Raw genomic sequence first — 21330 nt, 5'->3', positions numbered from 1 at the left:
CTCTGCAGTGCCAGGTGGTATATCAGGGTTAGATTTCTTGTTAGTAGAAGTGTTAATATTTATTTACATGCTTCTTACCTGTACACTTGAATCTTGACTTCCACTTTTTGAAGCAAATGAGCAATCCTCAGGATCAATTGTGAGGGATACTAGAGCAGATGGCAGAAGCTCAGAAAAAGATCCTTGACTGAAATTTATGGCCTCTGGGTTTCTTTGACCATCCTTCACAGATTCACTCAGATTGATCACAGAATCTCTTATGTTGGAAATAATCTCATTATTTTCTGCCAACAAACGTTCTAAGTGGTCTATTTTCTCTTGTAATATTGAAAGCTGGCCCTGTATTAAAAGAAATTTAAAATTCTATTAGTCCTCAGATCATCTCTTTGCAAATCTAAATATTTGGAATTCCATTTTCCATTCCGCTAAAGTGGTATTTCCTGACAAACATTTTATTGAATACACCATTATTTTGTGTTCACTTATAGAAACAGAACTAATTATGGAAAAGGGCTCCTAACCATCTTGTATTGCTACATGGAAACTTCAGCACCTGAAAGAAAAACAAAGCAACAAAACATGTCTTATACTTTGCTATAAACTTGAACTCATGCTTCAATGTTTAACCAACAATATAAAGGATATTCAACAACGACAGAATAGCTACATTGGGTTTCAAATACCAAATTAATCATGGCAGATAATTACAGGTTAGTCAGGAATTTCAAATTTAAAACTTTCCTTCATGCCTATCAAAATTTTCCAAAAACCTGGCCTTTGCATATACTACTAGCATGTCTTTATCTGAAGAAAAATCTGTTTTTATTACAGAGTTAGTTGCATTCTGAAATGGGCTTGAAAACAAGGCATAAAGTTTTATTTTTCCTATATGTGCAGATGGACTTTCAATGTGACATTTCATAGTTTTTATTACCTTTCAATTTTAAAGATATAGCTACATAAAAATTGGTACCTGATTTCACTGTTTAAAAAAAAAACCACACACACACACACCAGCAGAGGTATGAGGAAGAACAGAAGTGGTACATAATAGGGGGAAAAATATAAATTGCCTGATCCATACTAGCTAATCCTTTTACTTAGATTGAGTACGAGCAGTAGGATAATCCTACAGTTATACAAATTAAACCTGAAATTAAACAAGTTATTTCTATTTGGAAGCAGCTATGAAAGCTCTCTCAACCTGATGGGGTCTTCAGTCATAGGGTCATACCCAATTTTGCAGTGACCAACAGATCTAGTTCTGAACCTTGCTGACAGGCGACATAAGGCAAAGAAGCTGACCCTTCCTCCAGGAAGACAGGGGTGAGTGGAAACCAGGCAAAACAGAAGGACAACAATACATTTATCCATACCTATCAGCCAATAATCTTAGACTGGCTGGTGGGAGTTGAAGCAAAAGGTGCTGTGCTTCCTACCAGGATTCTAACCCTTAGACCACTCTGCCCCTTCCCTTAATCTCAAATCAGTTCCAGCTAGTGAGTAGGCAGTACATTTACAAGCTCCAATAATTTTTGAAAAAGATGTTTTATACAATCACAAGAGGCTAGATGGCATCATTTGGGTTTTTGACATGCGGATATTTTTGCTCACTAATAATTTTTTTCCCCCCAAGTTTTATCTCCACCCTAGTATTTTGGGTCCACAGGTTCCAACATCAATAAGAAAGGTTGAGGGACAGAGGGACTTTAAACAAATTCTTAAATAAAGCCTTGACCTATCCCAAAAGTATAGAATTCATGAGTCATTTTTGACCAAAAAAAAAAAAAAAATCTCTTTCTCCACATCAAAAAAAAAGAATATTACAGGTCAAGATTTCTGCCTAAACTTTGTTCATTATGTTCAACACATAGCTAATACTGTCACAGAGCAACTGCCCTTTAATGAATCCTTTTAGTGATCTGCCTGTTTTAGCAGAGTTTATGACTTAACACTCAAATTTTTGCTGGTACCTTGCTGTTTCTCTTTTATAATACAGCTGCTAACAGACATCGTCAAAGGGATTCTTACTTGAATATAAACAAGCATTCATTTTTAAGATGAGTGATGAAGCCTCAATGTCCTATAAACAGCATCAGGGCCTTCAGTGGCAGAAAGGATAGATAATCCTCAAAATCAGTGACAGAACTCCAAACGGAATGTTTTCTCTCACCATTCACCTGAAACATGCTCTTGCACATCCCTTTGAAGGCCCAAATTGTTTCCTTAACATGTAAAAACAGTGCAGAGATCTATACTTCAATTTGAAGCGACTTAGGCTATGTCTACATTGCACACCTTACAAGAGTACGGCTGTGCCGCTGCAGCCACACCATTGTAAGGTGCGCTGTGTAGCCGCTCTTTATCACTGGGAGAGAGCTCTCCTGGTGACAAAATAAAACCACCTCCAATGAGGGGCAGTAGCTTCGTCACCAGGAGCACAGCTATCCACACCAGCGCTTTTCGTCATTAAAACATCTGTCAACAAGGGGTGCATTTTTTCACACCCCAAGTGACAAAAGTTAACGGCGAAAGTGCCAGTGTAGACAAACTCTTAAATTTTTTCCAACTATTCCACTAAGCCATAGGCTTCTTGTTTAAATTCTGAGGCGTAGAGTCTTTTGTGTAATTCCCCGAAAAGTGTTTACTTTGAATGAGTTTGTACCATGAGGACCATCCCTCATCCAGATAAGACAAAATGGCCTTTTTGACTACCCTATATAGGCATTTCCATTACTTTTAAACCTTACAATAGCAGTGTTAGGCCCAAGAAAATGGAGTATAGAACAGTTTGTTTGGCCAGCTTAGCCAAAGTTAGGCTAACAGTAGTTGCTGGGCCATTCCTGTCTCTCTGTGAAACATGAAGACATGCTTGCTTGGGCTTCAAAGAATGAGATGGGGGGGGGGGGGCAAGCATTCTTGTACCAGAAGTGCTAGGAACAGTTTGTTTGGACATATGGAGACTTGCAGTCTCCACTCCCTGTTTCTGTTCTTAACTCCCTCCTTTCTCCTAGTTTCTGGTGCATGACAACAAAGCTCATAAGAAGTTGCTGAGGCATCACGAATTGTTTGTAGTGTCAAAGAAGATAGATATGCATGAATATTAGAAGCTTTCTAACTAATAAAGGGGGGTTGGGTTGTTTCTATGACGCGACGGAACTGTCTATATAACCTTACTAGTTATTGTAATCGTGGCTGGTTCTCAGTGGAGACGGGCCGCTCTCTATTGTTGTGCACACTCTTCAATAAAGAGCTTGTATTGGACCTTGCTGGTGTTGCCTGTCTCTCTCTGCGGTCAGACAACGAACGGTGCTGTCTGGGTTAAAAGTCCCCGATCGCAGTTCTTTGCAATCATATGGAAGACTTGTTTCATGATTTTATAAGCTTTTCCAGTTTGCCTCTTCATTTTTTTCGACTACATAATTTCTTTTGAAATAGAATCTGTGTTCATTCAGCCTGTTTAAGTTAACCTTCTCTAAATACTAAATTTTAAAAAGTAACTTTCTTAGCAGAATACTTTGTTTCTACTCACTGCTTCACAAACATATAACATGGCTGTTGCCCTGCCAATATTCCACTTGTTTTATCATGTTTACAAAAGGTATCATGACGACGACTAAATTCCCATCCTTCCATATATTACAGATTGGTTAACCAAACAGGGATACAGGCCTACCCCACCAAAACAATATCCTAGATATCTGTAAAGGTTATGATTCCAAAACAAACAGAAAATTGATATGTATATGACGGAGTACTGTGGAGAAAAATAAGTGTAGTCCCATGCCCTCTGGTGGTACAAAAGACAAACATCTGAGGCCAAAATCTCTGCTGGGTTACAGCCTGCTTTAAAGCAAAATCCAGACTAATTTATATCTCAAGACAGGAAACATGCCCGGGTTCAAAGCATATATAAACCCGGGCAAAAGGTTTGTGAGCGTGGATAGTAGGAGGGGTTGGGCTAAACCTCTGGAAAGAGCACAGGTTAGCTCTGCAGTGAAGTCATATCCTGAGAACCCCACTCAAGTCAGTCAATTGAGCTCTGTGTAGGCACTTAGATCCACCTGCATGGATCGAATTGCAGAACCAGAATCTTGATTTTTTTCTATAGTTTCACTTTAAAATGGACATCCATATTTTAAGATAAAGCAGAAGGCAAAAATAAACCTATCAAAAGGTGAAACGCGTAAGAAAGCAACAAATAGAGAAATTATTTTTAATATATTACTCTTTAGAGTTCTAAATATTTAGATTCTATAGCAAAATGTTTCTTATTTTAACTGTTGACTAGTGCAACACTGCAAAATTCTACTTTGCCTCTCGCCTAATGCACTCCGGGGGGAGGGGGGGGAGAGAGAGAGAGAGAGAGAGAGCAGACAAAAACAATATTATTTGCTCTCTATTAAAAGCAGATATAGCAGCCACCACTATAGATAAGTCTGTATGATTGCTTCCATTCTAATCTTGTTTTTAGTTGCTCATAACTTTCTGAAATTTTCACTTTTCAAGCTATTTTCCAGGCTCAGTTTCTACTTGATAGGTTATTTTTAAGTGTTTGAGCAAATATGGTCCAACCATTTTTTTTTTTTTAGTACAAGTGGAACTTGAGTACTTTTTGCTTTTTAAAAAGCTATCTAGTTGAAATGGCTTGGAGTAGACAGTTGAAGTTTGGCACAGAAATAGGTTTCTTTGGGAATTGAGTGTTCTAATGATGTTTATTTATTTGATCAAGTTATGACTTTTTAAAAATCACATGTACAAAATGTACTTATGTACATCATTTTTCACTAAGCCCATAAACAGTGTAGCTACTGAAGGCTATGCTACCCATGCTTGGCTAATCTGACTGTATAATCAAAAAAGTTTACTTGAAGTGTGCATGAGCTTGAGACATGAGCTCAGTCCCTGTGGTGAAGGTACTGAGGCATTATATATGGTTGCTTCACTTTACTGAGGTTTGCAATGGACTATGAGTTCCACAACTCCAAAGGTTTGCAAAAGAGAGACTCCTTCCTGTACAGCATTTTAGGCATATGTGCAAACCACTCTTGTGATATTCATTTGAAGAGTTTCAGATTATGGAATTTGTAAGTGCTGTTGCCAATTTTTTTGCGGGGCGGGACGGGGCGGGGGGGCTGTTTTTTGGTGCAACCCAACAGAGTTTCAGAGCTCTAGAAAATTAAGATCCTTTTTGTCGTCTTCTTCACTCTTAAAGCCTTTAGAATACCATACCAAGATGTCATTATGCTTGCACATTTCAGCACTCAAAATTCAAGAAATGACAATGTTAAGGTTATATGCACCAACCACCTTAACTCAGCTGTCTTGGGAATACGTTATACACTAAAGTTTGATATTCAAACTGTTTCTCAAATACAGAATCATACAATTTCTCTACATCCTATCACACAGACATGTACCATTTTGCAGCACTGTATAATACTTTGTATGCCAGAAAGCTCATTGAAAATGCACAGTAAACCACACTTAGACAGCATACTACTGTAACAGATTCCAAACTGCTGTGAGGGGACCCAAAAGCTGAATCCCACATGCCCTTAGCTTACTGGAGGCTGGGCAGAGTTTAGGCACTGTCCCTGGCTTTGGACCTCTAGGAAGCACACAGGTGCACACTTCGTGTCTGACATCTCTTGGCAGTGGGTACCCCATGGTACAATATCTAGGGCCTGAAACAAGTACTGTCTCCCCGAACCCTCCCTAAAAGCTATTGTACATTCCTCAGAATCCCACTGAAGACCTAAGCTTTCTGGGTTGCAGTTTACTTCCTCAGGGCTACACAGTAGCAAAAACAAAACACAGATTTTGCGCAGAATTCTAGAGCATCATTACTAATTATTACTTAGCATGAGAAATGTACAGATCTAGACAAAATAATAAACAGACCTATATGCATTTTCCCTGCTTCAGTTTCCTAACCACTCCAAATTGTAATTTGGGGATAGGCCAGAGTCCTCTAAGGATCCTTCCTATGGCCCCTGCTCTCCTTCATGTGACTTCTCATCCAGAATATGGAATCTCTGGTCTCTTCTCTCTCTACCATGGCTACTAAGAAATGCTCTTTTACAACCTTCAGCTTCCCTTGTCAGCTGGTTCCTGATGGGCCTCAACCTGTGACTACCCTTAGCAGGTGACTTCATTTCCTGGCAACCTCTCCCCTGGTAAATCAGTTTTAAAGGGTAGGAGCCAGCCTTTTGTATCAAGGTATTTACACCATAATAGAGGTCCAACAACCAATCCATTGTCCCTGGTCTGGTAAGGGTTTTGTATGTGGTCTGCAAATGGCGGATTCCACAGAGAGGCATCCCATGACAACAATTTCATAACTACCACCAAAATTCATAAGTTGTACACAGACTCCCCGGATCGTCACAATCATGATAGTGAACGTGTATTAATTAATATAGGCCATTTAACTTCAAAACTAAGTTAACAGTGAACTTAGGTACAATTCAGTGTTGAGGCAAGCAACATAAGCTGTGCTGATGGTTGAAGAGTATGGTACATGGGTGCTGACAAAATTACTAAAATAAATACCTAGAAAAGAATAAGAAGTCTAAGTCAAAAGAGAGATATTAATTTAGTTATGGGCCAGTAATTAAAAAAATTCTAAAAAAATGCTACATGTGCATATTTGAGAGTATACAGGAACATGTAATTAAGTGCATATGCAGGATGGATCAGAATTCAGATTACTTGTGAAACCTTAGCTCTTGCATTTTCTGACAGGAGTACTTAACTGTGCAGCTTTAATATTTTCTTAGCATGATTATTTTACACAAAAATCTTTAAGAGCAGATTTTGTGTTTGGACTGGTAAACTTTCATGACGACTTTTCAGTAGCCAGTCAGGCACAAGAATATACATTTTAAAGGGATTATATATAGTATTGCAATAAGTATCTCCTCATTTTGTCTTTCCTCTTGCCATAAGTCTTAGGTTTTTGTAGATGAATATATACTCAGAAAATCATGCCTTTCACCAACTTAGTCACTTTAGAGCACTTCTAATACTGGAAGTCAATGCAGAGTTCATAGATAAATCCAACAATTGTATAGTTCATGTGGTTTGGCTTACTGATTCCATACTGACTAAGATGAAAGATCCACTGAATGATTTGTTTTCTTCAGATTTTCTGCCACTATACAATTGTGAGCAGAGAGTGTTGGCCTAAATTTGACTAAAACAGCATGATGAACAATTCTCACATAACTATGCCTGTGAGAGGAACCTTGCCCATTATTTAGCAGAGAGAGAGAGACACACAGACAGACAAGTGGGTATTCGTCTGACGAAGTGGGTATTCAACCACGAAAGCTTATGCTCCAATACATCTGTTAGTCTATAAGGTGCCACAGGACTCTGTCGCTTTTTACAGATCCAGACTAACACGGCTACCCCTCTGATAAGAACAGATACTACGCTTGATCTTAGCTCATAGAGAGCCGAGAAGTACTAGACAGACAGACACTCCTTGGATACACACACTACTGCAGCACTCCAGCCTTTGCCTACAGTTTAACAGACTAACCTCAAATCAAGATAGAAACCTGTACAAGAGAGATTAAAATTTAGTCTCTGTAGAGTGAATCCTTAGCTAGAAAGACACTATAGCAGCCATAAAACAACTTGGAGAGAGGTGAAAGGAGAGAGGCTGGCCATGGAACCCTGCAAGGTGGGAGTGTCCCAGACCCTGGGCTGCAGCCTGAACCTGTTTATCTACACTGCAATTAAACAGCCCCACAGCCCAAGCCCCATGAGCCCAAGTCAGCTGGCCCAGGCCAGATGCAAGTTTTTAATTACCCCTGACTTCAAGCTACCTGGAAATGACAACTAACTGCAGATTAAAGCAGTAAAAGGAAGGAGTTCTGAATCCTAGGACCAGAAAGGCTAAACATTAGACAGGCCTAGAGAAGAAGAGCCCCCCAAAAATAGTAATATGGTATAAAAGTAATATGCTACTTTAAAGCCCACTGAACAAAACCTAAACTAGTCCACTTGGAGTCAGTATTCTGGGACTGGTGTGTTATGCTTGTGCCACTTTATTTTCTATGGTGATCTAACTGCTTTGGCATGCAATACAAACACTTGGGGCCCAAATTTTGGTTTTCAACTGCCTTTCCATAGTGCTCCAGCAGCATCAGAGGGGTTACAAACCACATAGAAGCACCACCCAGAGAAAGGCCCCAGCATAAAGAGGGCTCACAAGCCAGTAAAAAGCTTCTAGGACAGCTTTACTCCAGCCCTCTCCCCTGCTCCCAGCGTAGGGGACATGCCAGAGAGGAGGAGCAGCTTTGCACTCTGGCTATTCTCAGCAGGTGGACAGCCCATGGAAGCAACTGCAACCAAAGAATAACATCTACTGGGAGCCAGGCCAAGAATACCAGGACATGTAAAGATGACAGCCACCGCTGTCATCCTGTATTCCTGCAACTAGCTCAGTTTGGTGGAAACAGAACTGAAGCTATAATCTCTAAAAACCCCATTTAATCCACCACACACATCCAATACTCAGGAGCCTGTTACTTACTTCACATTAGTCACTGTAACAGGGCAGTGATTTAAGCATCAGAATGTCATTAGCACCATCTTCTTAACAAGACAATTGTATCAAATTATTATCAGTAATAAATATTTATTTTATAGTAGTGCCAAATGACCTCAAATTGGGATTGGGGCTCCATTGTGCTGGGTGCCATACAAACACAGAAAAGAGAATGTCTGCCCTGAAGATTTACAATTTAAATAAACAAAGGCCATGCCTACACTTGGAAAAAAGGAATATTTTAACTTATACTAAAACATATTAATCACTTTTTCCTAGTGAAAACAAAGTCCTTGTCTTCACTAGGAAAAAAGTGTATTTTTAGCATGTGTTTGCTAAGGTGTTAACAAACATTAAAATTTTAGTGTAGACAAGGCAAGTTGAAGTTTTAACAGGTAAACGTGCTGAGATAAACATGGGGAAGGGAGCATATGGATACTGAGGGAGCTTCGGGTTTACATGTCAGCCAACCTATTTAGACTTAAAGATGATTTAATATAGGTGAAGAGGTTATATAAAGTTCAAGAAAATACAATGAAAATCTGCTTTATGGTAATTCTAGTTTGATCTAACATGCAGAACACAGAAACAACAACATCCTTTCAAGAGATTACCTGCAGAGATCTAAGTTTCTCTACCTAGACCACAGCCTCAGCCACACGGGGTTGGAGGAGGAAATGTCACAATTCACATCCCTGAGGGCATGAAACTTGAAGTATCCATACTACTTCTGGCCACTGTGCAGGACTGGACACAGGGCTGGAAAAGTTAATTCACCACAGGTAAATAGAGAGACCTAAGCCATCAATTTCTGCAGCAGCTTTTGGTTTTTATAAAAATTAACTTTCTAGCATCTATGAAGATAAACTTCCAAATGTTAATAAAATACTATGTTGTGTGTCCCTGAGCCTGGACCTAAACAGTATACTGCTACTCCTTGCTTTTCCAAACTGCAGCAGCAGCATGAAATTGACAAGACACTGGTCAGTTTAACAGATGCTATTCTGAACCCTGACAGCAACAGTGAACTGACAAAATCAAGTCAGTTGAGGTGCCACTGGGATTGTTGCCCTTAAATCTTGCTGATGGCTTTTGCCTCACATCCTCATCTTTCATATCAATCTCAAGCTAACATATCACTGGGATTAACTGGTGCCTGATAAGTGTCATAGCTTTCCCAAATTATAATAAAGTGCAAAACTACTAGTCTTTTCAGCTTTCACTGCTACTATTCAGAACCCTGTGGACAGCACACAAAAAATTGACAAAAATAACATCAGTTTCATCTATAACTGCTTGGGGAAATAAAATATAAGCAGCAGAAACAAGAACTGAAGCTTTTCACTCAGAAGGACCCAAACAGAGGATGGATGTGGATACTATATTAAGAAAGAACCACCCTAGATGCTATTAGCAATAGCCCCCTCACAGCAAACAAGATATTTTGGGGGTAAGTAGGGGGAACAGGAGTACTCTCTCTTTTAGGAACCAGAATGGGTTGGTGGGGGGAGGCAACTGTAAATTTAAATATCTGCTATCCAAATGCTAAAATAAGTGAGACACAGCACACTGGTAGGAATCCCAACACCAAGGTACTGATTGTGGACAATGAGAATCCCCACCAAATCTTACATGTCCTCATTTTTTTTCAGGCCCTGAAATTACTGTATAATGACATAAAAGAAAATGAATATGTTCTTTTTCTGACATTTTTTTCTGGACTTTAGCCATTTACTTTGCAGTATCTGCATCTTTCTCTCCCCTCCCCCTTCCTTCCAGAAAAGTTGGTGGTTAGACTCTGATCCATAACTTAAATTTATTTTAAGAGAGAGACTATAGCAGGTTTGTACCCTTCTTTCACACCCAAGTGGTGTCAATGTTTTGCTTTTTACCCCCCTGTTCTTTTTAGTTTATTACTATTATCATTTTAGCAGTAACTGAACAGTTAAGACATTCTACTCAAGAAATAAGGCATTTTATTTTTAAAAAAAATAACTCATTTGAAGATTCACCTGTTTACTTCAAGCTTCTTGGGGTCTTAATGGAAATTTTTGGTTTGTTTCTGAAAATAGTGGAAAATATAAAAATGCTGTGCCTTTTACTTGACCTTTTGTACTTTATCTTGACAGATTACTGTAAAGGCAACAGGGATATTTATCTTTCCACAGACACATATGCTGTCAGTATTCTGCTGTTTTACAAAAGAGTGAGGGTAAGTGGTTGTTCTGTTTTAAGTGGCAGTTTGCAAAGCACAACATCTTATTTGAAAAGCATTGTTCCTTTTAGTTATATCAAAAAGAAATATTAATATGTATTTCAGGACTCTATACTGGTTGTAACATTTAAATTTTCCACATTAAAGCAACAGGAATACACAATTTCTCAACCACTCATGTACCAGTTTGGATTCTTTTTGTTGGTTTAGTTTTTTTAACTGAACTGCAAGCCACATTTTTCCTTTCTAGATAAATACCTCCTAGATCAACATAACACAATGTAAATAGCGTTTAAATTTCTCTCCCACACAAACAGCAAGAAAAAGTGAAGGGCTACAAATGCCTTTCTGTACTTTATAATCCTCATGTAACATGCAATGAGGTTATGAATAATAGTCAGTAAACAGGGGCAAAAATGACCAATGCAGATCAATTTTTCTTTAGAATAGACCTACCTGTTGATCCAAATAACTGAACTGAAAGATAAAATAAACATAATAATAATAATAATAATGTCTTTAACAATTATTTGAACTTCTGGATTCTGAGAACTAGCACTTAAGAATAAACCTTACATCTTTGGTTCCGCTTACTAACTGCGCTGAACATGAGTTAAGCTGTTAGGTCATAGAAAAGTCTTGTTTGCCCAGTTAAGATGAACAGCACATAATTGAGCACCACACAGCTAATCTCCAAAGTATGACAGATGTTTTACATTACCTCAGTTACATATCTGCTGCAAATAAAAACAACATTTAGAAGACACTATGACATTATGTCCTCCTCTCAAACAGGTGGTTTGCACCTAAACTAACCCCTACAACAACAAAACTTAACAGGTTCATTTTCCTACGGAATGCCACAACAGTTAGCAACAGACAGGACAACATCTCCCCTGACAAACTGTTTTAGTTTCATTGATACAGAAAGCCTCTTGGGAATGAAGACTGGGTTTTATATGTTCCGTTGACTCCTTATTTACCAGCTACCCACACCACCATAAACCGACAGTCAATCACATGTCAGATGTGTGCATGCACTCAGCAGGGGCAGCAACAGAGACACTGTTGGTCCTGCGCCACAACTGCAGTTTCAAATGCACGTTTGTAAAACTAGGGTGGGTAGTTCCTATTGCACCGATCTCTTCCTTCCTCCCGCATGAACGCCACAAATACGGAAACTCAGCCCAGCCCGCACCCCCGCGGAGCACGCTTGCTCTAACCTGACCGACTGCCAGTCCCAGCACTCAGCTGGCGCTAAGGCGGGGGTAATACCCCAAATGCAGGAGGACGCCCAGGAACCTTGGCAGGAAACTGCTAGACCTTACCTGGCACCCGGGCAGCTGGAGGGGGAGGGGGCTGTCCCACCTCCAGCCAGCAGCACTGGGGGAAAAGGAAAGTCGAGTAACTCGCCCACGCACCGTTTAAAACCGCTGCCCGGAACTCGCCCCCTTCCGCCGGCAGCAGCGCCCTCCCGGTGCCCTCTGCTCCGCTCACCTTGGGGAAGGTGCCCTCCCGGCGGGGGCTTTTGGGATGGTCGAAGTGGCCCCTGTCCAGCATCAGGTAGAGGGAGAAGATCACGACGCAGAAGATCGCGCTGCCGAACACCGTGAACTGCCTGCTCAGCTTCATGTCCGCGGGCAGCGGGGCCCCGCCGCTCCCAGCCCGCAGCGCGCTCACCCGGCCGGGGCTCTGACAGCGCTCGCTCAACTTCTGGGGGCGCTCGCTGGCTCCGCCGGGCCCGCTGCCTGCCCCGGCTCACAGGGAAAAGTTTCCTCCGGCCGGGCTGTTCGGGAAGCGGCAGCGGGTGTCCTCACGCGACAGTCCCAAGTCCCCGAAGTTACCCCGCTCCAGCTGCACTCAGCCCCCTGCGCCGCCGCCGCCTTCCCAAGAGACGCCGAGAGTTTCCGGGAGCGGAGCGGGCTCCTCCCCCCGACTAGTTATTGCCGAGTAGAGGAGCGAAGGGCAGCGCTGCGGGACCAACCCTGCTGCACCCCAGCTGCTCCGCTCCCCCGGGCTGCCTCTGAGCGGCGCCGAAGTCCGCCGCCGCCTCCTCCCGGCAAGAGCGCCGCTACCCCGCAGCACAGACCTGGCAACAGGGACGGCGCCGCGCGCACACTGAGCTCTGGGAGCGCGGAGCCCCCAACCGGGCAGCACCGGCCCCTGCTGCTGCCGGAGAGCAACGCGCTCCGCCCCCCGCACGCACCGAGTCCGGGCGGGGCCTGCGCGTGACACGCCGCCACCGCTGCAGCAGGGCCGCCCCCAGCGCTCTGAGGCAGGGGACGGGCGCTGAACCGAGCGGTGGGCGGAGGAGCGACTGCCCCTCCGACCGTTGGGGGCGCGGCCGTTGCTGCTGCTGCTGCCCCTCGACTCCGCGGAACGTACTTGAGTGCGTGGCGGTTGCGGGTTCTGTAGGCCGCGCGGGAGCTCGAGCCGTTGGTGTTGCTGCCTCTCGCCCCCGCGGGAGCACCGAGCACAAAACTGTTCTCGCAGGTGCTTCCCCGTTGGCCCTACGGAGCGATAGGAACCAGAGCAGCGGCTCGTGCTGCCTCGAGTCAAGCTGCGGCGCTCTCAAAAGGTGGGGCCAGGACAGGGCCTGGGCGGGGCCTGAGCCGTCGTCTCTTGGTAATTTACAGCGTTGAAAGTAAGAAAATGCCTGGCTCTGCCTGGGCTCAGGTGCTGGGACCCCCCTGGGCCTGCTCCAGCGCAACAGGCACCCACCAGGATTTCCCCTGCAGGGACCCTCGTGGCGATGATGGCAGCCAGCCTGGCTCCCTGCGTGCTCAGGGCCCCACTGGGGCAGGCGGTGGGTAGCCGCAGCAGCTGGCACTGTGAGCGGCTTGGGAAGGGAGAAGAGAGGGAACACAGGAGCTGTCATTTTTTCCTAGGGTGACCAGACAGCAAATGTGAAAAAGCAGGACGGGGGTGGGGGGTAATAGGAGCCTATATAAGAAAAAGTCCCAAAAATCGGGACTGTCCCTATAAAATCAGGACATCTGGTCACCCTATTTTTTCCGGACCTTGTATCCCCATCTGTTCCCTTCCTTGAGCCCCTGTTCACCTGGATGCATTGGCTGGTCCTGCTGCAGTTTCAATTTAGATCAGTCTTTTCACAATCTGGATAAGCCACCAAAACAAGCTCTTCTACCTCATTGAAGTGGGGCCACGGTGCAACTAAGGCTGCCCACTATTAGGTCGCCCCCTTCCCCCATTTCTCCTTATAAGACTTTGGTTTCAGTTGCTTATGACTTTGCCCATCTTAAATTGTGCAGCCTAAATTTTTCCATAGTAGTAGGCTACCTCATGCTGATATTTTTTAGGAAAGGTTCAGCTATTGGAGTTGAGCCATTTCTGAGAATGTTAAGAAGGGAAAATACACTGATTTGTCCATGTTGAATTTTTTTTATTTTATTTTTTTAAACAGTTTCAGTGAAAAACTCTAATGCCTCCATGCTTTGGAGTAGGGATGTGAAATTTGGCAGGACGGTCACTCTAGCGTCATGCATATGCCTTTTGACATTCTTGTGAAAATTCTCCCTCATTATAAGCCTCTGAAAAACCTCATGTTCTGGAGAGCCTTGTTAGAGTTTGGTAGCTAAGTTCTCCAAAGATTCTGTCTACCCTGAGTATGCCCCAGTACCTCACAGTTCCTACATGCCAACTGGAGCACACATACACCATCCTCCCAGAGCATCTGAGCATGCTTCATCCCAGGGCTCAAAGAGTTGTGCAGCCCTTTCCCTGAAATTGCTGCTTCCTAGCTGCTGCAGGCTGCTGTTGTGCTAGAGAGAGAGTCGCTCCTGGGCACTCTGTTTTGCCAGCTGCCCGTGGGCAGAATGGAGGAGAAGGAAAAAGCTGCCTGACTTGAATGCAGAGGACTGAGGAACAGTGGATGGGGTAGAGCAAAGAAATGCTGAGCAAATAGGAGCCTTGGGGTGGGAGGAGAGATTAGGAAGTGGGAGCAGAAGACTGGGGTGAGGAATAGGAAGAAGGAGGGAAGTAGAGAGAGAGAGGCAGGAGGATAAGAGCAGTGGGAATGGGGAAGAAGCTGGGAGGGACAGCAACAGGGGAGGAGACAAGAGCAAGATGGTTTGTAACCACCATAACACACACACACCTACAGAACCTGGAATTGAACTCAGGCATCTTGAATGTTTTCCAAATAGCTATGAAACTCTCTGTCAAAGCATGTCTCCATCCCCTTCTAGTCACAGATTCACATAGAGGATAACAAGCCTACTACTGCTGCCGCTCGCTCTGTTAGCTCAAGCGATAAAGGCAGTTCCTGTGGATTGAAAGATTCCAAGCCTGCCGATGGTGCATGTGGAAGAGGCCACTGTAGTTCCATGTGCTGAAATTTTTGTTCTTTCAATTTTTTAAAAAAACGCTTAGGAAATTACATATAACTATGGGCTGGTATACACTACACAGTTAAGTACATGTAAGGCAGATTACCTCAACCTAATTGCCAGTGTCTACACAATAGCCTTGTTCTCGCTGATGTAAGTGCCCTACTACATCAACTTAATAACTCCACCTCAATGAGAGGCATAGGGCTTATGTCGGTGTAGTTAGGATGATGCAGTGTCTGTGTAGATGGTGTGTTAAGTACATCTGCTGTTGGCTGTCTTGTCAGTTTCACGGCAGGAGCCATGAAATTGACAAGAAAGCAGGGAGCTAGAGCCCAGCTGCCCTGGCTCCTCTGGAGAGCTGGGTGGCTGGACACCACTCCAGTCTTGGAGCCGCGGCAAGAAGCCTGGGTGGCTTCCCATCCACTTCTGGGAAGGAGCTAGGGTGAAAAGCCCTGCAGGGAGCCGGGCTGAGAAGCCTGGGCTACTTTTCCCTCAGCAGGAACCAGGGCGAGAAACCCAGGTGGCTTTCCCCTGCCACCCCCCACACACACACACACACATGGTCTCAGCCAGGAGCAGGGGCAAGAAACCGTGAAATTTACTAGGCTGGCCGGATCTCAGCAGGGGAGGGGGTCCAAGAAGCCCTGGGCAGCTTCCTCCGCCCACGGGATCCCCAGGTGGCTTCCCTCTCCCCTGCTGAGTGGCTACCCCTGTTCCCAGCAGGGAATGAGGAGCAGCAGCCCGCAAGGAGCCCAGGAGGCTGTGGGGCAGCCAGGCTCCCGACAGGGAGCTGCAAGAGAAGATGAGAGCCCAGTCTTAAGTCAGTGGAAGTGCTCCTGGTGAGGACATGCACCACCGACCCAAGGAGAGTAGTGTGGACATGCACTACCTCAGTAATTACTATACCACTATAGTAGGTCGACTTACATTTCTAGTGTAGACATACCCTCAGTTAAAAGACCATTAAAGTTGCAGAATCAAGCACTCAAGATTTGGGAAAGGCCATAATAAAGGTTGCTCATGTAACCTTAATTAACCCTCTTGTGCATGTGCATTATAATACAGTCTTTAATTACACAGTCACATACTACTTTTTCCCCATGTCACCCCTGCCTCATTCAGTGCACAGGACAGTCTGTGCCCTGGGAATAAGTCGGGAATGTGTAATGAATGCGGCTGTTGTCTGTTAGACTTCTGCCTCTTATGTTGAGGAAGTTGGAAGGGTATGTAGTGAATGAGACCAGAAAGTGCAGGAATTAGACAAGATGGGCTTATACTTAAGGTTGTGAAATGCCACCTTGAAGATTTAGATTCTATTCCTATTTCTATCACTGAGGCCCGGCCACTATTGCACTGGAACTGCAATTTTCAGATGGCCGCTGTGTATTTGTTTTCTGCACGTCCAACTTGAGAACCTGCCATCTGATTTGCAGAAGTGCTGAGCACTTGTATTTGCAAATTAAGTCAAGGGGAACCTTGTTTTAAACATACAATAGAACATCAGAGTTAGGAACACCTTGGGAATAGAGGATGTTTGTAACTCTGGTATGTTTGTAACTCTGAACAAAATGTTATGGTTGTTCTTTCAAAAGTTTGCAATTGAACATTGACTTAATACAGCTTGGAAACTTGCAGAAGGAAAATGCTGATTTTAACCATCTTAATTTAAATGAAAGAAGCACAGAGACAGTGCCCTTACCTTGTCAATTTTTTTTTTAATTTTCCCTTTATTTTTTTAATAGCATATGTTTAACATAGTACTATACTGTATTTGTTCCCCCCCCCCCTTTTTTTTTTTGGTCTCTGCTGTTGCCTGATTGCGTACTTCCAGTTCCAAATGAGGTACGTGGTTGACCAGTACGTTCATAACTCTGGTGTTCATAACTCTGAGGTTCTACTGTATAAGTACTCTGAGGGCTTGTACACACTAGTGCTTACTTCAGTATAACTTACGTCATTCAACAGTGTGAAAAAGCCACCTCCCTGAGTGACGTAAATTACATTGACCTATGCGCCGGTGTGGACAACGCTATGTTGGCGGGAGAAGCTCTCCCATCAACATAGCTACTGCTGCTCGGGGAGGTGGAGTAATCATGCTAATGGGAGAGCTCTCTACTGTCGGCACAGAGCGTCTGCACTAGCAGAGCTACATCAGTACAGATGCGCCACTGTAGTGCTTCTAGTGTAGATTAGCCCTGAGAAAATCAGGTCCAAGTCTTCCCAAATTGGGCACCCAAAGGTAGTTGACATTCTTGACTTTAATCACTGTGTCTCAGTTCTATTTTGTGCAGATAAGGTAATTAAAGTTTGTAAATAAGTAAGATAAGATCATAGAAAAACACATGAGGAAGCTGATAATTCAGTGCGGATTTTGGATAGTGTGCAGTAAATAATGCATGTGATACTAAAAGACATATTAACTAGTCACCCATTCAGTGAGCACCATCTGTCCGGCTCATTGAAGGAGGTAAGGGTCCTGTGAAAAAAAGATATGTGATCATGTAATTAAAGACTGTATCATAATGCTTATACGCAAGTGGGATGAACTAAGATTGAACAGATTGAAGAGACCTGTGAAATGCAGGATTATATATGCATGTTCAAATCTGTATTATTCTAGAGATTTATTAATAAACAGTGAAAAACAGTTCATCCATAGTTTTCTTACTGACCAGTGTGATATCTATAGTTTCTAGAGACTAGTGGGAAATGTATCTGTAGCTATTAAGAAACTGTTCAAGGGCTCATCTGCACTGTACTATATACTCCTGAGAGCATTCTGTGTCAAAAAATTAAAAATTCTGCGCACAATATTTTAAAATTCTGCAAATTTTATTTGTCAGATAAATGTGGAGGCTCTGGCATGGCATTGGGGAGCACGGGCCACTGGTTGCACAAAGGTGGGAGATCACTCTGCAGCTCCCCGCCCCCCCCCCCCCCGAAACACAGACTCAGCCGTGAGGCTGCACCCAACCCTGACATAGCAGAAGGACCAGTCCTGCCCCTTTATGCCAGGTGCACCAGGTGTGAGCAGGCAGGCTCAGCAAGGCAGGATGCAAGTGTGCAGGGATCCAGGTGTGGGTTGAGAGGGTTCTCTGTGGGGCAATCTGGGTGCAGGTGGCTCAGTGGGGGATCCGGGTGCTTGGACTTGATGGGGTGTTCTGGGGGCAACGGTAATGGGACTCTTCAGGGGGGGTCCAGATGAAGGTGGTTGGGGCTCAGCAGGGGGGTCTGGGTGTGGGGGGGATAGAGCTCATCAGGGAGAGTCTGAGTGGGGAGAGATAGAGCTCATCGGGGGGTCTGAGTGGGGGGGCTAAGTTGGGGGTCCAGATGCTGGGGAGTGGGGCTCAGTGGAGTGGGGATCCAGGTGCAGCTGTTTGGGGCTCAGTGGGGTGGGGATTTGGGTGCGGTGGCTCATGGGGGTGGTGCAGGGTGAGTGGGGTTCATCGGGGGGTTCTGAATGCGGGGGGTGAGGCTTGGCGGAAGGATCTGGGTATGAGAGGTCTCGGGAGGGGTGAGGCTTGGCAGAAGGATCTGGGTATGACGAGGTCTTGGATGCACAGGGGTTGGGCAGACAGGGAAACAGCTCCCTGTACGGGGAACCCTCACCCTGCAGCTGAGGAGTGATGGGTGCAGGAAGAGGGGCAGGGGAGATTTGCAGAGCTTCCTGCAGCTGGGGAGATATCTGGAGGTGGGTCTGATCCGGCCTTGGATGCCGTGCAGGGGAAGAGGAAGTCCCAGCCCCGCCAGGACTAGCAGCTAAGCCTGCCACAGGATAGGAGCCACCAGCCAGGTCTTCCCCAGTCCCACCCCCTGCCCCTTGGTGATTTACCTCTTTGCCAGCTTCCCTGGGCACCTGAAACATACTGCTGGAGAGGGCCGCATGACCGCTCTTGTGGCTTCCCTTTGCTTCCCCGTCAAAAAGTCATTTTTCTGCGGGGACGCAAAGAAATCTGCGGGGGACATAAATTCTGCGCATGTGCAGTGATGCAGAATTCCCCCGGGAGTAACTATAGTATGGACTATGGGGGTGTAAACTGCAAAGTGCACTGAAGTGTTTTGCTCTAACTGCCCCCATGTGGAAGCTGTTGGTGCAAACTAAAAGGTAGCTAGTTCATATTAAAACGAACTAGGCACCTTTTAGTTCATGCCAGTAGCATCGACACTGGGCAGTTAGAGCAAAACACTTTGGTGGCTCTGCAATTCACACGCTGTCTGCACTGTAGTGCAGTGTACCCATAGCCTAAATAACTTTCCTCAGGTATGTAGATTATCTTCCAAGCGAGGTAGGGTGGAGGAGAACAAATACACAATAAAATACCTGAGTGGGTTATACAAGAGTATATAGTATTGTGGATAGTAGCATGGTATAAACAAAAGTTATTAGGAAGCACCTACCACCAAAATTTCAAAAATCTGTTTCCACTGTGCTAATATAACAGTCCCATTAAAGGGTAGCAGTAAAGCAACAGTTTCCATGTGGTAAGATGCATAAGCCTTCTTTTTCAGCAGCTGAGTGGCTATATGAACAGATTGCCTCAGTCTTTAGCCAGGATGCTGTGGTATAAGCATAGGCCATTACTGCCAAGCTACATAAATAATGACCCATGGCTGCTTATCTGAAAACCATAACTGCCTTCAAAGATCTTACATTAACCTGGCAACAGTTCTCATTTATCTTCACTCTTCCTCCTGTTTCTTGTATTAAACATTTATAATTAACACTTACCCTGCCTTCTTAAGACCAATTTCACAATAAGCAGAAGATATAAATGCCACACATTAAGTGTGTTTGATGGTTAATTAAATGCACAACTAGAAGGGTGAGGGACAGAATTTCTAGTTTGCGTAGGATCTGTTCCCAGAGTTGGTACTATACATTATTTTATTGTTTTAGACACCCAAACAAAAATCACTGCCTTTCTGAGGTTTCTTTGAATACTGATTTAGTTTTTTTAAATATTTGATAAATGCAAAGGTAACCAAGTGAATGGCAGCACAGAAGATTACATGGCAAAATTCTGAGAGGTGGCATGATTATAGATAGTGACTTCTGTATACTTAAGCAGATAATTACAAAACATTCATTAGAAGAATTCACATCAGTTATAAAACACTTTCCAGATTGCAGGTCCCTTTGGCCCTAACATGTTTTGATCCTATTTAAGCATGTCCAGTCTTGGAAAGTGGACTTGATATAAGATGGGGTAGGAAGGGGTTATTATTTGAAATAAAATTATTGTAGGCTGTTTTCCCTCAGCAAGTCTTCACATTTCTTGCCAGACTGGTTTATTTTCAATGCATCAATTATTTTTTTTCCGGATACAACTGAATAGTATTTAAGATGTTTGGCAGCTACTCTTCAACAGTTTACTTGTGGTGGTTTCTGGTGTTACTGTGATGTATTCTCAATTAGATTAAATATATAGGCGCATTAGGCTGCTTCACAAAAATTGAGTTACAAGGATTCCTGAGGAGAAACTTTTTAACAGTGTATGAGTCTGGCTGGTTTTCTTTAGCTTGCAATACAAGCTTTACAAATTACATTATCCTCACCCTAATACCAATTTCCAAAAAGTAGTCTTTCCAAAAATACTTAAAACCTATTTCCCGAATGTCAGTCAGATAAATCACTTATTTGAATCCAAATGAAATCTGTGATACTAGTAGACCAGGTGCCAACTCATGTCAAGGCCCTTAGGCCTCACTGAACACTCACAAACTCATAGCTGGAAACCAGTCTGGCTCACCTGTGTGTTAGCATTGTTAAAATAGATGTTAAGTCTATCAGAACTTGTTTAGTCTTTATGAAATGCTTGTAGCATGCTGCATGTATTGATCTCACTTATAACATGTATCCCATGTATTACATTGAGTATTTGCATTGTAAACCTCTGTAACTGCGTAACTCAAAAAGGAAAGAAGCATTAATTAATGTAAAATGCTGATCCTGCAACAAGCAGGGCTACTGAAACCAAATGAGCCTTTGTGAAACATCAAAGGACAAAGATTTTGTTGATTTTCCCCCCCAAACATACATCCATGAAGAGGAGATGGGCACAAACTCATTTGAACTGTAGGGGAAGGGAATAAAAATCCCTGACCAGAATGAACTGTATCACTGTGCTGCTTGGAATTTAGAGGGCTATATTTCTAAGCATAAGCAAGGGATCCCCAAGCTGCTCAGCTTGGGTTAGCCC

The 21330-nt window shown here is 43.6% G+C and overlaps 1 protein-coding gene across 1 annotated transcript in view; it reads right to left on the bottom strand.

Annotated features, from left to right (window-relative positions):
* MAN2A1 (mannosidase alpha class 2A member 1) overlaps positions 1–12992 on the bottom strand; it is a 209564-nt gene extending 196572 nt beyond the window's left edge. Inside the window, exons 1-2 of the mRNA XM_024196940.3 lie at positions 12276–12992; positions 79–339 (exon numbers count right to left, since the gene is read on the bottom strand). Coding sequence (XP_024052708.1) covers positions 79–339; positions 12276–12410 — 396 coding nt within the window. The 5' untranslated portion in view covers positions 12411–12992. The remainder of the gene's footprint in view (positions 1–78; positions 340–12275) is intronic.
* Between the last annotated feature and the right edge of the window lie 8338 nt (positions 12993–21330).

This window comes from Terrapene carolina, unplaced genomic scaffold (assembly GCF_002925995.2).
Source record: "Terrapene carolina triunguis isolate 2854851 unplaced genomic scaffold, T_m_triunguis-2.0 Scaffold69, whole genome shotgun sequence".
NCBI lineage: Eukaryota > Metazoa > Chordata > Testudines > Emydidae > Terrapene > Terrapene triunguis.
This window is presented reverse-complemented; position numbering and strand designations above follow the sequence as displayed.